General features: G+C 49.0%; 1 protein-coding gene across 5 annotated transcripts in view; it reads left to right on the top strand.

The window, feature by feature from the left end:
- The window catches only part of DOT1L (DOT1 like histone lysine methyltransferase), an 83,629-nt gene that overhangs the window by 51,002 nt on the left and 14,855 nt on the right, over positions 1-17,772 (top strand). For 3 of the 5 annotated variants that reach the window (XM_082206227.1, XM_082206231.1, XM_082206230.1), the window contains exons 15-25: positions 1,206-1,319; positions 1,797-1,888; positions 3,200-3,301; positions 5,433-5,570; positions 5,670-5,795; positions 5,917-6,428; positions 8,309-8,432; positions 10,424-10,570; positions 13,586-13,715; positions 14,744-15,372; positions 17,262-17,467. In XM_082206227.1, coding sequence (XP_082062353.1) covers positions 1,206-1,319; positions 1,797-1,888; positions 3,200-3,301; positions 5,433-5,570; positions 5,670-5,795; positions 5,917-6,428; positions 8,309-8,432; positions 10,424-10,570; positions 13,586-13,715; positions 14,744-15,372; positions 17,262-17,467 — 2,320 coding nt within the window. The remainder of the gene's footprint in view (positions 1-1,205; positions 1,320-1,796; positions 1,889-3,199; positions 3,302-5,432; positions 5,571-5,669; positions 5,796-5,916; positions 6,429-8,308; positions 8,433-10,423; positions 10,571-13,585; positions 13,716-14,743; positions 15,373-17,261; positions 17,468-17,772) is intronic. The other 2 variants (XM_082206228.1, XM_082206229.1) reach the window with 2 other exon arrangements.

Genomic DNA, 17,772 nt, shown 5'->3' with positions numbered 1-17,772 from the left:
TGCCACCCTGGTGTGGGCATTAATTAATTAATTAATTAATTGAATTTATATACTGCCCTATACCCAGAGGTCTCGGGGCAGTTTACAGAATAAAGCCACCGTATTTTTCGCTCTATAAGACGCACTTTTCCCCTCCTAAAAAGTAAGGGGAAATGTGTGTGTGTCTTATGGAACGAATGTAGGCTGTGCGGCTATCCCAGAAGCCAGAACAGGAAGAGGGAGCACTGCGCAGCGCTCCCTCTCGCTGTTCTAGCTTCTGGCTTAGCCTCTTCCAGGCAGGGAGAGCCTTCACCCTGCTGCCCTTCGGAGGCTTCGCATGGCTATCCTATCCCTGGCTTTTGCAGGAGGTGGGGGGGGGGAGCCAGGAGGCTTGCTTTTGCTGAAGCCAGGAGGGCAAGGGGGATCGGTGCGCACTGATTCCGCTTGCTCTCCTGGCTTCAGGGATAGCCCCGGAAAGCCTCCTGAGCGAAGAGAGAGGAGCGCTCCCTCTTCGCTCAGGAGGCTTTGCGTTGCTTTCTTATTTCTTGTTTTCCTCCCCTAAAAACTAGGTGTGTCTTATGTTTGGGTGCGTCTAATAGAGCGAAAAATACGTTAATTTAAAAGGTGTTGCTTTCCTTAAATGTGCACTTGGATTTTGCTCCTACTAGGGCTGGGCAGTATCTGGCCTTCAGCATCGCGATATATCACCAGCTAAACATCACAATATTCTGATACATCATGATGTCTGGAATAAGGATATAGCTGGTTTTCAACATTGTGATATACTGATGCAGTGTCTGAGATAAGAGTGGAGCTAGGTAGAGGCATTGGCTGGCTTCACGGATTCCCCACACCCTGATCTTGTGATTCGCTGCCCCCTTCAGGAGTCAGGGGAGAGCTGAGCTGGCAGAGTTAATGGGGGGGGGGGCTGCAGGAATCTAGAGTAGCATTGGCTACTTCACATTCCCCACACACACATTGTGTGTGTGTGTGTCCTGTTCCCTGAGTGGCTAGCAGTCCCGAGCCATTTACGGCTTCATAGGTAAGCTTGGTGATGAGCCCTCACCAGTGTTTGATTGTATTCAACCACATCTTTCCTCCACTTGTGGTTCAAGCCATCTCCCAGCTTGTTTTCCTCGCCACAAATCCACAACCTCCTGTTTTCCTTGGGTGGGGCTCCTAAAGCAAAGTGAGAAACTTAATACCTTGCGTCGTCTCCCTTCCAGATGCTTACAGGTCACCTCGTAGTCCGTATTACCAACTACCTCCTAAAGTGCAGCGGCATTCGTCAAACCAGCTGTTGGTGACCCCCACCCCGCCTGCACTCCAGAAGCTGCTAGGTAAGAGGGTTTCCCCCTCCTTTAATGAGCAGGCCAGCCCACATGGTCGGTGTGGGAGGGTGTGTTCAGGTTTGTGCAAATAGGGAAATGTGAGACTTCATCAGCACCCTGGACAGCTCCGTGGAGGCTTCAGGCTAGACGCTCCATATGAGCGGAGCTCAAATATTGTTTCAGCATCAGCCCTTGGGGGACTTGAATAGGACCTGTGACTCTATCTTCAGTAGCACCATGGACAGCTCATATAGGGCTCAGGGTAGAGATTCCATATAAAGGGAGCTCAGATATTGTTTCAGCACCAGAGGTCCTCGGACTGAGCCCTTAAATAGGAGCTGCTGCTGGCTCTGAGTCGCCAGCTCATTTAAAGGAGTCTGGACGACCGCTGTTCTACTGAGACAGGGATGGGGGAGGCTGGTCCTGAATGCAAGGCTGTCGTTGACGATGTCCTTCCGTTCTCCATCTCCTCTGGTCTTAACACAGATTCGTTCAAGATCCAGTACATGCAGTTCATGACGTACATGAAGACTCCTCAGTATAAAGCGAACCTTCAGCAGTTACTGGAACAGGAAAAGGTAAGGAGACAAACTTCCTTCCGGCAGCTGTGTAGGATCTTCCTTTTAAGCCTGATCAGGGAGTTTTTCTGAGTAGAAATGTAATCGCCCCTTTTGGAATTTTGAAACTCAACCCTTGGCCCTGAGAAGCGACAAAGCTCTGTTGATTTAAGCTCTTGCGGAATGATATAATTAGCACAGTTTTGAAAAGTCAAGCGAGAGGCTGTAATGGAATCTATAGCTGCCGCCTTGCAGCAGTTCTCAGTTTTCTTACCACTGAAGCTTGAAACAGAATGCAAAAGAAGGAACGTAAATAATTTGAGATGAATCATAGAATCATAGAATCATAGAGTTGGAAGAGACCACAAGGGCCATCGAGTCCAACCCCCTGCCAAGCAGGAAACACCATCAGAGCACTCCTGACATATGGTTGTCAAGCCTCTGCTTAAAGACCTCCAAAGTAGGAGACTCCACCACACTCCTTGGCAGCAAATTCCACTGTCGAACAGCTCTTACTGTCAGGAAGTTCTTCCTAATGTTTAGGTGGAATCTTCTTTCTTGTAGTTTGGATCCATTGCTCCGTGTCTGCTTCTCCGGAGCAGCAGAAAACAACCTTTCTCCCTCCTCTATGTGACATCCTTTTATATATTTGAACATGGCTATCATATCACCCCTTAACCTCCTCTTCTCCAGGCTAAACATGCCCAGCTCCCTTAGCCGTTCCTCATAAGGCATCGTTTCCAGGCCTTTGGCCATTTTGGTTGCCCTCCTCTGGACACGTTCCAGCTTGTCAGTGTCCTTCTTGAATTGTGGTGCCCAGAACTGGACACAGTACTCCAGGTGAGGTCTGACCAGAGCAGAATACAGTGGCACTATTACTTCCCTTGATCTAGATGCTATACTCCTATTGATGCAGCCCAGAATTGCATTGGCTTTTTTAGCTGCCGCGTCACACTGTTGGCTCATGCCAAGTTTGTGGTCAACCAAGACTCCTAGATCCTTTTCACATGTACTGCTCTCAAGCCAGGTGTCACCCATCTTGTATTTGTGCCTCTCATTTTTTTTGCCCAAGTGCAATACTTTACATTTCTCCCTGTTAAAATTCATCTTGTTTGTTTTGGCCCAGTTCTCTAATCTGTCAAGGTCGTTTGGAGAAACTGTAATTGTCATACAACAGTGCCTTACAACTCATGTTTGTAAAAAGGTTCATTACACATGCAGTTTTGTTTTATCTACTTACAAATTCCTTTTTTTACCATTTCTTTACACTGGATAATGCGCCTGTTAACCTTGCTGTGTCCCCACCCTCTCCTGTCCCTGCTTCTGTTCTAGGAGAAGAATACTCAACTTCTGGGGAAGGCCCAACAGTTGTTTACTCACTGCCAAGCTCAGAAGGAAGAAATCAAGCGGTTGTTCCAGCAGAAACTGGATGAGGTAGGAGTGGGGAGTGGTCTGGCCGGCGGGGCAGAGGGGGGGGGAGAGACAGAGACAGAGAATGCCCTCTGCAGAGCATGTGTTGCTTTTATTTATTTACAGTGGTACCTCTGGTTATGAACTTAATTCATTCTGGAGGTCTGTTCTTAACCTGAGACACCACTTTAGCTAATGGGGCCTCCCACTGCCGCTGCACCGCCGCACAGTTTCTGTTCTCATTCTGAAGCAAAGTTCTTAACCCAAGGTACTACTTTCAGCTTAGCGGAGTCTGTAACCCGAAGTGTTTGTAACCCAAGGCACCACTATACAGTGGTGCCTCGCAAGACGAAAAGAATCCGTTCTGTGATTCTCTTCGTCTAGCGGTTTTTTCGTCTTGCAAAGCAAGCCCATTGACAGATTAGCAGATTAGCGCTATTAGCGGCTTTTAGCGGCTTATCAGATCAGCTGATAAGCGGCTTAGCTGCTTAGAAAAGGGGGGGAAGGGGGAAAAAACCAGCAGGAACTCGCAAGACATTGTCGTCTTGCGAAGCAAGCCCATAGGAAATTCATTTTGCGAAGCACCTCCAAAACGGAAAACTCTTTCGTCTAGCGAGTTTTCTGTCTTGCGAGGCATTTGTCTTGCGGGGCACCACTGTATTAATATTTATTCTACCCCAGGCACTCAGGGCGGCTTCCAGCCTATATAAAAAGATAACAAAACATCAAACATTAAAAAGCTTCCCTATACACAGCTGCCTTCAGATATATCCAGAAAGTTGTGTAGGTGTTTTTTTCCTTGATATCTGAAGGAAGGGCATTCCACAGGGAGGGTGCCCCCACCGAGAAGGCCCTCGGAGGAGGACCTCCATGTTATAGCTTGATTGTAACTACACATGACTATCCAGTTATTACTATCCTTCATAGTCTTACATTCAGACATTAACTGATATATCTCTCGTCACCATGGATGTGCTTTCTGCACCTGACTATTTATTAATCTGGTATATCACATGCATAAAACCCTCTGTCTCGCTTTTCCCAAGCCTCTGGGCAGTCAGGTCTGGACCATTCTACATTCCATCTCCACTTTCCCCACTTTTTCCAAGTCCTCTGCTTAATGGGTTAATTGCCCTCTTACCCATGCCCATAGCACAGCTGATCTTCCTTGCAGCTGGTATATTTTATTTCTCTTTCCCTTCAGGCCACATCTAGATTGTACACACCAATCCCATGTCTAGCCTGGAGTCACAGTGTAGTGGTCTTTGTGCAAGCTCTACAGGGCCCCCCACACCCCAGATCGTTAGCCCCTATCTCTGTGCGAAAAGTTCAGATCTGAAGAGCGTCCTGCCCCATGCATTGGTCCTGATATCAATCAGGACAGGACAATTTTAGACACATCACCGTATTTTTCACTCTATAAGACGCACTCGACCATAAGATGCACCTAGTTTTGAGAGGTGCTATGATGCTCATGTACTTCTTGTGGGCTTCCCACAGGCATCAAGCTGGCCACAGTGCTGGCCACTGTCTCTGCGCAGCGCCTCTCCTGCGAAGCGGGAGGAGGAACAGAAGGGAGGAACATAGGAGGAACAGAGAGGGAGAGCTGCGCAGCGCTCCTTCAGCGAAGTGGGAGGAGGAACAGAATGGGCTCCATTTCTCCTCCCGCTTCACAGGCGAGGCGCTTCGCTGAAGGGGCGCTGCACAGCTCTCTCTCTCTCTCTCTCTCTCTCTCTCTCTCTCTCTGCACAGCGCCATTCACTCCATAAGATGCAATCACATTTCCCCTTACTTTTTAGGAGGAAAAAAGTGTGTCTTATGGAGCGAATAATACAGTAAATCTGTCTGGGTCAGATTTAGCATCTTTCACTGTACAGTCCCAGGGCGGCTTGCAACAACAAGGGTATGCTCAAGACCATCAGCTCAAAAGAGGGGAGTCTGTAACACAGTGGGCTGGGTGGTCTTTGTAGCAGCTGCAGCAAACAGGGTCATGGCTTCCTGAGTTGGCATGGAAAGGGGCACGAGGAGAAGGCAAGCCGTTCTTTTTTGTTTTCCTGAACTTCCTCCCTGCTCCCAAACTGATGCTCCCTGTTTTATGTCGCCGGGATGATGCTGGGTGGGGGTCTAACCATGTTCTGTCCCCCCACCAACCTAGCTGGGTGTTAAGGCACTGACGTACAACGACCTTATCCAGGCTCAGAAGGAGATCTCTGCTCACAACCAGCAGCTGAAGGAGCAGACCAAGCAGCTGGAGAAAGACAATGGCGAGCTCAGGAACCAGAGTTTGCAGCTGGTGCGTCCTCCCCAACGGGAGTCCCAGCGTCTCGGGGCTGGGGGCTGGGGTGGCTCACGTCCAAACTCACCCTCCTTGTCTGTCTCCCCCATATCCTAGCTGAAGGCCAGGTGCGAAGAGCTGAAGCTGGACTGGTCGACGCTGTCGCTGGAGAATCTGCTCAAGGAAAAGCAAGCACTGAAAAACCAGATCTCTGAGAAACAGAAGCATTGCTTGGAGCTGCAGGTAGGGTTTCATGGAACCATAAGACCATAGTGTTGGAAGACGCCCCAACCCAGCCGTAACCAGTTTGTGCATTCCTCATAAACTTCCTGATTTCCACCCTCCCCGTTTTTTCTTTTTAAAGATCAGCATCGTGGAGCTTGAGAAGAGTCAGCGGCAGCAGGAGCTGCTGCAGCTGAAGTCCTACATGCCTCCCGACGACTCCCTGGCCCGCCCACGCCACAAGCGCCACCCGAGCCGAGAGGCGGAGCCCGGTCACAGCACCTTCCACCCCGAGCTGGAGTGCTCCAAGTTCCCCGCGGGCCCCCACCTGAACGGCATGAGCCCCGAGCTGTCCATGAACGGCCACGCCACGCCCTACGAGATCCACGCCGCTCTTGGCCGCCCGGCCTCCTCCTCGTCCTCCTCGTCCTCCTCCTCCAAGCAGGGCACCCCCCAGTACCCGGCTTCCCACCTGGACCAAGACATAGTCCCCTGCACGCCCAGCCACAGCGGCAGGCCGAAGCCGGACAAGGCCTCCAGCTTGTCCTTGCCGGACTACACCCGCTTCTCCCCGGCCAAGATCGCCCTCCGCAGGCATCTGAACCAGGACCACGTGGGCAGCGGGAAAGCGGCGCCCGCTGAGAACCACCAGAGGTGAGAGGGGGGCTTGGGACCAGCGAGGGGTCCTTTGGGGGCAGCTCCCTCCTCCCACCTGCTCCACGCAGACCGGACTTTGCCAAGTGCCACGGACAGAAGGAGGGGCTCTCTCTCTCTCACTTGGCAGTTCATAGAATCATAGAACTGTAGAGCTGGAAGGGACCCCAGGGGTCATCTAGGCCCACCCCCTGCACTGCTGAAGCATCCCTGGCAGGTGGCCATCTGACCTCTGCTTAAAAGCCCCCAAGGAAGCAGAGTCAGCAACATCCCGAGGGAGACCGTTCCCCTGTTGAGAATGTCTCCTCCCGATGTTGAGTCGCAATCTCCTTCCTTGTAACCTGAAGCCATGGGTTCGAGTCCTACCCTCCAGAGCAGGAGGAAACAAGCCGGCCCCCTCTTCCATGTCCCAAGTTCTGGCAGCCTTCTTCGACGCAACGAGGGCTTTGGAGGAAGGGTTTGTGTTTCCCCATCAGATACTGCTGAATACTGATATGCCACGGTTGGTGTGGAGCCTGCCTGCTCAAAACCCAGATGGCACTAGGCGCCAACATCCCTTCATCCCTGGCCATTGGCCATGCTGGCTGCTAGGAGTCCAGGAACATCTGGAGGCCTCCAGCTTTCCCCATATCTAATCTAGTAGTAGTAGTAAATAATGATGATGATGATGATGATAACAATTAATAATAATATTTTTACCCCGCCCATCTGACCGGGTTGCCCCAGCCACTCTGGATGGCTCCCAACACATATAAAAACATAATACATACAAGCCAGGCACCAAATGGCTACTTAAACCAAGGTCACAGTCGCCAAAACACAATGCCTATTTGCCATTTGGGGGCAAGACGACTCGAAAGTCTTATTTTTCAAAGGGTGGACTGACTGCGATGGATTCTCAGTTAAACATCTGTCTAGTTCAGAGGACAGCCTTGAGCCAGGTTAAGAACTTTGAGAACTTAAAGAAGAAAAGTCCCTTGATCCAGGGATAGTTTGCACATCTACTAGCCTTTTCTGACCTCTTTTTTCTTAATGGTGACATGGACCATTCATAACATAAGAATATCCTTCACAACTCTGAGCAGGGCAGTGGGGGAAGGAAAGACAAACGACAACTATTACGCTCTTCACTGCTCCTTCTCAGGCTGCATTGAAAAAGCATTTTGGTTCCAGAAATTCATTCCAATTGTGCAGATAAAATATAACTGATGGAATTCTACAGGATGGGACCTTAGTGTGTGAAAACAGTCCAGGTGCAAGGATCCTGGCACCCAGGCATCTTCACTTGGTCACGAGTGACCGATAGCCAGGTGCAAAATGTGCCTGGCACCTGTTGAATTTTGAACACTGCTTGGGATATATTGTGATGAAAGGCAGGATGTCTCTCTTAACAAATGATGAACGCTTTCCACTGGCAATGAGGAAACCTCCAGAACTCTTGCACCCTGTTTATTTTATTTTCCGAGCACAATTCAAAGTGTTGGTGCTGACCTTTAAAACCCTAAATGGCCTCAGTCCAGTATACTTGAGGGAGCCTCTCCACCCCCATCATTCTGCCCGGACACTGAGGTCCAGCTCCGAGGGCCTTCTGCCAGTTCCCTCATTGCGAGAAGTGAGGTTACAGAGAACCAGGCAGAGGGCCTTCTTGGTGGTGGCACCCGCCCTGTGGAACTCCCTCCCACCAGATGTCAAAGAGAACAACAACTACCAGACTTCTAGAAGACATCTGAAGGCAGCCCTGTTTAGGGAAGCTTTTAATGTTTAATAGATTATTGTATTTTAATATTCTGCTGGAAGCCGCCCAGAGTGGCTGGGGAAACCCAGCCAAATGGGCGGGGTATAAATAATAAATAATAAATATTATTATTTCCTTTTGGCAGGACTGAGCACGTGAAAGAGAACGGCCTCACCTTTTCAAGCCCTGCGATGCCGAATGGCCTGAAGACAAGCCCTCAGGAACCCCAGCCCCCTTCTCCAGCAGCCTTGTCAGTAGCCAATGAGAAGGTAAGGAAGCCGCAAGGGGGGCTGTCTCTGAGTCTCCAGGCGCATAAGGTTGACTTCCCGGGAGTATTCAACTGTGTGGTGTGTGGGTTTTTTGGGGGGGGAAGTGAGCTGTACCAAATGTTAAATGAACCTTAGTCAATGCTAAGTGAACTATGAGTTGTCTCCAGTGCAATATATATAATTACTAATGTGAAGATCCAAATTTGGAGCAAGTACTCTTTGGTGAGAGATTATTACGAATACCGTATTTTTCGCTCTATAAGACACACCAGGCCACAAGACGCACCTAGTTTTTGGAGGAGGAAAACAAGAAAAAATAGATTCTGAATCTCAGAAGCCAGAACAGCAAGAGGGATCGCTGCGCAGTGAAAGCAGCAATCCCTCTTGCTGTTATGGCTTCTGGGATAGCTGCGCAGCCTGCATTCACTCCATAAGATGCACACACATTTTCCCTTACTTGTTAGGAGGGAAAAAGTGAGTCTTATAGAGCAAAAAATACAGTATTTATTGAATTTATATACCGTCCTATATCCGGAGGTCTCAGGGCAAGAACCCCAGTAGAGATTTAAAGTCACGGAATATGCAGAAGAGTGAAGGGTGCAAATATAAGCTGCTAGACCTTTAAAATATGCCCTTCCAAAATTTCCCTGTTCCCCCAGCATAGATGAAAAAGCCACAGGTTTGGTAAATTAAAGATTGGTTTACTTACAAATGCTTCAAAGCTCCGGTTCATGCGCTTTTCCATACATTGGTCAGAAACATTGCACAGGCGTAGTAAAACTTAGCTTAGTTATAAAGCAGTAAAAGCTCCAAGATTATTGGTATAGGAACTCCAGAGTGGCTGGTGAGAGCCATGCGGTTGAGCTGGAGCAACCACATGCTGAGCTTCTCAGGTGGTTGGGAGTTGGGAGAAACAATAGGCTTGAATTACCTGTTTCCTCCCAAGGTAAGGGAAGTGACATAGCTAAGCCTGGCAGGATAGATTGCTTTTTAGTATTAACCCCTTCATGCATTCATTAGACTTAAGCACGTTGGGTTACTTGCGGCTGGTTATCCCACATAACCAACGCCAAGTAAGTTGTGGGCTGAATCCAATGCTAAGTAAATCTCCCTTCAGTGCAGGGATTTCTGCTTGTGCGAAGGGACTCTTCCCCCACCCCCTGTGTGCCCTCTAATTCAGTTCTGGGGTTTCCCCCAACCCTTTAGAGCAGATTTGAAGTAACTCCACAGGATGGAATTGGGGGAGGGGGTGTCCCATTGCACAAGAGGAAATCTCTGTGCCAACGGGAGACATTGATCGGTTATGCTCAGAGCATACTGATGGGGAAATGCAGGTTGTGTGCCGAGCCAAAGAGAATTCTTCAGGACCCGAAAAACCCACACTGCATAATAAAGTGCCCAGATTGAGAGTGCTGTATGTTAAAATACATTTTACACGACTCTGGAGGTTAGACTTGGGTCTGTTTGATGCAGCGTTTTCTCTCTTGCAGTGTCACAAGTACATGCCTGTACTGTTGTCTGGTCTCAGTGGGGTGTGGAATGCATTTCTCCCCCCCCCCCCCAGAACTGTCCCTTTCTTAAACGTGTCAGAAGCACCAAGCTGCAATCAGCCCTGGTTTCCAAAGTCCGGCCTCAAACATTTGTGAATGGGGGAACCAAAATGACATTGCTGGCGCTCGTCTGTTTATCTTAGCAAAAGCCGGCACGGGTGTAATATTCCCCATCTCCAAGGCCACCGTGGTTAAATGGACCCCTGTTTGTACTCTGACCGAAACGGCAAACTGTGCGTGTGTGTGTGTATGTTGGCTGGCTGATGCAGTTGACCTCTTGTCCGTGTCTTTTGAAGAATATTTGCTGGGGTGGGGAATTGCTTGCAAGCGCTCCAGTGCTCTCCTTCCGCTAAGCGTCCTTTTGAGAGCTTCTCAGCTCGGAAGGCGAAAGGGGGGGCGCTGCATTATTTTGGCCTTCTCTGCTTTTTTGTGTGTCTGCAGGCTTTGCGAGAGAGGACGTCCGCGAGTAACGGGGAGACCATCACCAGCCTTCCCATCAGCATCCCCTTGAGCACAGTGCAGCCCAATAAACTCCCCGTTAGTATCCCCCTGGCCAGCGTAGTCCTACCTAGCCGTATTGAGAAGGTGGTGAGTAAGGGTGCTTTCCCCTCCTCCTCCTATTCCTCTTCTTCCTCCTCCTCCTCCTCCTCACCCCTTGCTATAAAAAAGCCAATCTGATGAGCCTTGGGAGCAGCTCCCAACAACATATTTTAAGTTGCAAACCCTACGGATAGCTCCAGCTCTTAGCTGCTTTCATTCTCTCTTCCCGCCCTACTCCTCTGGCATCTGAAAATCAGGAATCCGATGCAGTTGATTGATTGTTATGCTGTCGCAGACCCGTCGAAAACGGAATAGGAACGCTGAGGATCATAACGTGTGCTTGTTAGAAATAACAGCATGATGAAACGCAGGCGTGCTTATGGTACAATAGATGAAAGCATGAGAAAGAACTTGGATTTGGGATTATCCTCTTAGAATCATAGAATTACAGAGTTGGAAGGGGCCCTGAGGGTCATCCAGTCCAGCCCCCTGCAATGCAGGAATATGAAGGTGCCCCATACAGGGATTGAACCTGCAACCTTGGCGTTATCAGCACCATGGTCTAACCAACTCAGCTATCCAGATGCTACAAAGTCTTTGAACACAGGAGAGGATCTTGGCTGCTAACTCGCTTATTGACTTGTTTGTCAATATTTATATCTATATCTATCTATCTATCTATCTATCTATCTATCTATCTATCTATCTATCTATTTATCTATCTATCTATTTTCCAGGTTCTTTTCCTTTGACCTTTCTTCTTTGTAAAGGAGCAAAGTAGCCTAGGATGGTCCTCTCTGTGCAGGTTGCACTCAAAGAAGTCATGACCCAAAGTTTTGACTCCTTGAGAACTCCCTCCCAGTCTTGCAGAAGGGAGACCAATTCATCAGATGCGTGGCACAGGTTCCTGAGAAATTTCCTTCCCTTTTCTTACCCCAACCCCCTCCTTAAAAACAAAACAAAACAAAAATGCCACTCTGTTAGTCCTCATGGGTTCCAGAGAGCTGCTTCTGCGTTCTGCTACCTGGCTTCATCTAGAACAGGGGTTCTCCAGCTGTTTGTTGGACTGCAATTCCCAACATCCCTGACCATGGATCCTGCTAGATAGGTTTGATGGGAGTTGTAGTAGTTCAAAAACAGCTGGAGACCCACGTTTGGGAGACTACAGCTCCCATTATCCCTGACCACTGGTCTTTCTTAGCTAGGGATGATGGGAACTGTAGTCCAACAAGTATGGGAAACCCTGGTCTAGAAAGTAAAACACAGGGCTTGGAAGTGGAAGAATTCTGATCCTTCTTCTACTGTTAAAACTGGCCAAGCAGCTTTTGGACTAGGTGTCTGGTTTTGCTGCTGTTTTCGTTCCCCTGTCTTCTCTTGGAGAGTGGTTGTTTGAATTTATTTTATTTTTTAAGAAAGGGTCGCGGGCAGGGAACATCTGTGTCCTGTCACCCACCCCCGACATTGTTGGACTTGTAACTCTCCTCTCCGTTGGCCATGCTGGCTGATGGGAGTTGTGGTCCCTTGGCAGCCAGTCTCCTTCACCCCGATCTAAGAAGCTGAGTTTTCTGCTCTCAGGAGGGGATTTTATTGTTTATAGCCAATGTCTATCACAATACAGTCATACCTCGGGTTGAATGCACTTTGGGTTGAGCGCATTCAAGTTACGCTCTGCGGCAACCCGGAAGTAACGGAGTGCGTTACTTCCAGGCTTCGCCGCATGCGCAGATGCTCAAAATGACATCACGTGCATGCACAGAAGCAGCGAAAAGTGACGCGCGTGTGCACAGATGTGCCATCGCTAGTTACGTTTGCTTCTAGATGTGAACGGGGCTCCGGAACACTGATCCAGAAGAATCACTGTACAATATAAGCACAGATAACACAACTACAGAACAAAAGACATTGCATGCACCAGACCAGGACAAATCTACAATCCCCAGAATTTTAACAGCTTTCCTTCTGGTCAACATCCCTGGGGCCTGGCACTTGTGCTATCCAGAAAGGTTGCCCTTAACTTTCTTGACGCTGGTGCGAATGGTGCCACCCTATTACTGATGCGCTTATCAACATGCGCCAACAGCCATTTAATTTTCAAATAGTCCGGTTGACCTTCTAAGGCAATCTGAAAAGGGAAGATAAATTTAGCTCTGGGTGAATCATACAATGGACAGTGTAGAATTTAATGTGCAGGATCCTCAGCAGGCCCTGATCCGCATGTACAGAGGCTGTCTGTCTCCCAGCCAGATATTCAGTAGGCATCATTTGAAATCTGAGCTGAGTGAAAGCATGTCTAATGGGGAGGGGGGATGCATAATACATGGCGCAATGTGCCCCCCCACCTAAGAAGAGTTGGAGGCCCCCCAGAGTGGCTGGTGTGTTGGTGACACACAAACATGGTACCCTCTAGAAAGTGGACCACAACTCCTGTCCTTCCTAACTTTGGCCACGCTGCCTGGAGCCGAATGGAGTTGTGCGTCCAACAAACTCCGCAGGGCTGCAGGTTCACCGCCATAGTTTGTACAGTGAAAAGTACCTTGTTAAATTATGGGTGACTGGGTTGATAACAGCTCAGTCGGCGGAAGGTGACGGGTTCAGTGGCCGCAGTCTCTGAGGCTTCAGTTGGCAGGAGGTGAGCGGTGGGATCACTGCAATCTCCAGGGTTTTGTTTCTTTTTTTAAAAAATTGAAATGCAGACCCTTCCTATGCTTGGGATACGTGGGGTGTTGCTGTCAGTCAGAGCAGGAGCCACTGAGCTGAACTGGCCCATACTTTGAGGTGAAAGCAGCTCCTTCAATTGGTCTTGATTAGCGGCGTCTCTCCTAACCCCTTTGGACGAGAATTCATGCGTGGCAGGGGGGCTGGACTAGATGAGCCTTGGGGGTCCCTTCCAACTCTATGATTCGGTGACTAACGCTCTTTGCGGTCGCTTGCTTGCCTGCCCAGCGGTCCAGCCACTTTTAACAGGAGCATCAGTCTAAAGCCTGTTTCCTTCGCAGAAGCTCAACCAACCCTTCTCTCTCTTTTCTCTCTCTCTCTTTCCCGTTCCCCCCCTCGTCCCTCCAGAGAAGCACCCCCAGCCCCGTCCACCAGATCCGAGACTCCTTTTCGACACTTGAAAAACAATACGGTGCTAGTTCTCATAACGGCATTAGCAGTGCCGCCGGTGGAAAGATACCACCTTTGGCTACCTCAGGTGAGTTGCTCCCCATATCCCTTCTCAACCCCACCTTCCCCAATGGGGTGGATTTTAGCCCTTCCAGGTGCCTAGGGATGTTAAAGTAGCTGTTTTGGTGCCTGATGAAAATACTTCTGTTTAGACAAGCCTACCCAGATTCTGAGAAAGGTGGGGTGATTTTAATCTCTCTTAGTATTTTTCTCCAAAAAAAAGTTTTGGTTTATTTAGTTTTCAAATATTTTCATACTTTACCATCAACAATAAGTTTCGTTTATCCATTGGCTCCCGATCACCCTCCCTGATGTTCTGGGTTAATCCTTTGGCACTGCATATTTTACCTCCATATATATCTGCATCCTAAATTATTAGCCTTAACATCTTTCTGCTGTTGCTCATATTTCAAATCCTGATTGCGTTTTCATGCAATCGCAATACTGCTTCAGATATTCTACAAAAAGTTTTCCAGTCCTCAAAGAACAATTCCTCGTTTTGATCTCTTAATTTTTGTTGTTAGCTTTGCCATCATTTTAATAAGCCATTCTTCCTTCTTTGAGACCTCATCCTCTTTCCATTTTTGAACATGAAACATTCTTCCTGCTGTCGTTGCATACATAAAGAAATTAACCAACTTTTGTCTGTGCTTCAAATTTTTATTTTTATTTTTTAAAAACCCACAAAAACAAATGAATATAACATTTTCCAGTTAGCAGTCAATTAACATTGGACTTCCCATTTATCCCTCCATGGTTTCCCCAAATTTTCAAATATCGCTGCATATTACAGTTATTGTGCACCTTATCTTCACCAGAATTTTCTGAAATACTATCTTAACTGCTGTTCTTATTCAGGGCCTACTTGCATTTCAGCATGTTTACAGCAGTTTTTTTAAATGATCTACGAATGTTTCCCAGTCCTCCTAAAAGTGTATCTCACCCTGATATTTAATTTTACCTGCTAAACTTGCCAGTTTGGCATTGTCCAATTCAATTGCAGCTTCCAAGAGATTAAACTAGCTTTTTTGGTATATATCTGTTTCAACCTCGCAGGTTTTTCTTACATGTCTGGCTCCATGGCGATGAACGGGGCGTTCCCAAGCAGCCCCGCCCCGCTGAACCCCACCATCGACCATGCGGCCCTGGAGGACGCCTCCAGCTCGGGGAGCCTGTTCAACTCGGTGGCGGGGTCCCGGAGCTCCACCCCACAGCAGCCCTCGTTCCTGGCCATGCCCTCCCGGGCCTCGGCCCAGAGCTCGCCCGCCCACCAGCACTCGGCCAGCCCCAGGCTCAACGGCGCCCCCCAGGGCTTGGCTGGCGTCCTGCAGTACGTGGACTCCCAGAAGGCACTGGCCGAGGGCGGCGGCGGCACCAGGGGCGACCCGCAAGGGATGGAGCCAGCCTTCTCCGACCCCGAGAGCGAGGGGAAGAGGAGGTTCATCTTCACCATCTCACCTGCCACCGGGACCGTCAAGCACTGCCCACCCAGCAAGCACAGCGCCCACACGGCAAGCATCCGGGCAGAGTGCGGCCAGGATGGGAAGAAGCGCGGACGGAGGAAGCGCTCCTCCACGGGGGCACCGGGCACCAACTCCGGTGTGTCGCCCAAGCGCAAACCGCTTCCTGCGGTGGCTGGGCTCTTCGCTCAGCCGTCGGGGTCTCCCCTCAATATCAACTCCATGGTGAGAACCAAGGTGGTTTGCTTGCTTGCTTGCTTGCTTGCTTCTTTTGGGTGGTTTCAGATGGGGTGATTTATGCAGCCACTAGCCTATGCAAGCCAGAGTCGCCTCCAGGTGATCAGACAGGGAGAGAGCGAGAGCCCTCTGTGGATTGGTGAGATCACCTCACCTGACAGGTACCCACCTGATCGCATCCTTCGGTGGAATCGGCCCTTCTGCGGGCGCCACATAATGCCTGTTCCACATCTGTAAGAACTCAGTCGGTTAGCTCTTTCACTTTGTAACCCCCTGCTTATTGATATCAGGCCTTCAGTTTGCTCGTTTTGGTGCCTGCTAAAAACATTCCTGTTTAGGCAAATCTAGATGCGGGTAGCGCTGTGGGTTAAATCAGAAGGTCGGCAGTTCAAATCCCCGCCATGGGGTGAGCTCCCTGCTCCTGCCAACCTAGCAGTTCAAAAGCACGTCAGAGTGCAAGTAGATAAATAGGTACCGCTCCGGCGGGAAGGTAAACGGCGTTTCCGTGCGCTGCTCTGGTTCCCCAGAAGCGGCTTAGTCCTGCTGGCCACATGGCCCAGAAGCTGTACGCCGGCTCCCTCGGCCAGTAAAGCGAGATGAGCACCACAACCCCAGAGTCGTCCACGACTGGACCTAATGGTCAGGGGTCCCTTTACCTTTACCCAGATGCTTAGAAAGGTGAGGTCATTTTAATCTCTTTTAGCATCTCAACTTCGCATGTTTCAAAGTAGGGTTGCGATTCTCCCCCCCCCTTGATTTTTTACTGTTCTGTCTTTAGCAAACCGCTTTGAGGTGTTTCTTTTTCTTTTTTCAAATAAGCAGTGTGTAGATTTTACAAAATCAATAATAAATAAATTGTGCAATCCCCTTTCAGTGCGGCCCTTTGCGGTTTGCATTCCTACCTGCAGAAGCCCCATAAATATCAACCTGTAGCCCCTCATAGCTAGTGCAGTTAGGATGTTCTATGAGTCTTTGATCCTATAACAGGGGTGTCAAACTCAAATTCATCGGGGGCCGCATCAGCAGTTTGGCGCCGCTAGAGGGCAGACGGTCTCTGGCTTGTGGGCTGCCGTGCATGTGCTGAAGAGGCGGCTTTCTTGTGTCAAAAAAAAAAAAAAGCGAGAATAAAAGGTGAAGGCTGGTGGCCAGCGGCGGCTACACGGGCCACATAACGAGGTCTGGCGGGCCGGATTCGGCCCGCAGGACTTGTGTTTGACACCCGTGTCCTATAATCTTCTCCTTTGCCACAGACAGTGAAATGCTGGTCAGCAGAATATGTCATCTTTGAAGTAAAGCATTTGTCCTACTCCCCTGGAACAGAGAAGCTGGATAAGCTTTTCTTCAGCCTTCCCTCTCCCTTCCCTGCCTGTTTCTCTTTTTGCTATGCCTAGACAGATAGATAGATAGAATAGACAGACAAAAAACCCCACAAAACCAAAGTTACAAAACATAGGAATGATGCAGAAGCTGCAGTTTCTTTTAATATATGTCTATTCGTTTCTAAGAACATGGTATTTGTTTTCCAAACAAACAGGGAGCAGACACTGTAGAAAAAAACGAAAGCAACAAAACAGATCACAAATGCTAAATTTTGTGATTTGGTGGAGTGAAAGTGAGTTTTGTATTTCTGGATCTGATACAAATTTTTGCTGTGTCCCTTAAATGTAAAGCTCTAAGGCCCAGGGGATGGTCACCTATTAACCAATTGGGAAAAGGTCCTTTTTGGCTGCAGTTTGGGGTAGATAAACACTATAAATAGGGAGAAAATAAGAGCGCAAACCCCCCACGAAACATGCCGTAACGTTAGGAGTGCTTCCCTAATCCTTAAATGCTTCTCTTCTTCCTCTTCTTCTTCTTCTTCTGTCTTTCCTCCTCAGGTCAGTAACATTAACCAGCCTTTAGAAATAACCGCCATTTCTTCCCCTGAAAACTCCCTGAAGAACTCTCCTGTTCCCTACCAGGACAGCGACCAGCCCCCCGTGCTGAAAAAGGAGAAGCCCCTGACCCAGAGCAATGGCATTCATTACTCGCCGCTGACTTCTGATGAGGAGCAGGGCTCGGAGGATGACCATAACAGCACCAGGTGAGTGTGGACCTCGCCTTGTAGGGGGGAACACCTGGTCTTGCGTCGGAAAGACCTCACTGCCGTAGGAAACTGCCTTCAAATGAGTCAAGCCTGTTGGTCTTCCTGGCTCAGTACTTTAATAATAATAATTATTATTATTATTATTATTATCATCGTCAATTCTGTATCCAGGGCAGCTGTCTACCAGCTCCATCTGGTACGCAGGCTGAGACCCTACCTGCCCGCAGACTGTCTTGCCAGAGTGGTGCATGCTCTAGTTATCTCCCGCTTGGACTACTGCAATGCGCTCAATGTGGGGCTAC

This window comes from Podarcis vaucheri, assembly GCF_965113315.1.
Source record: "Podarcis vaucheri genome assembly, chromosome: 18".
NCBI classification, from domain to species: Eukaryota; Metazoa; Chordata; class Lepidosauria; order Squamata; family Lacertidae; genus Podarcis; species Podarcis vaucheri.
This window is presented reverse-complemented; position numbering and strand designations above follow the sequence as displayed.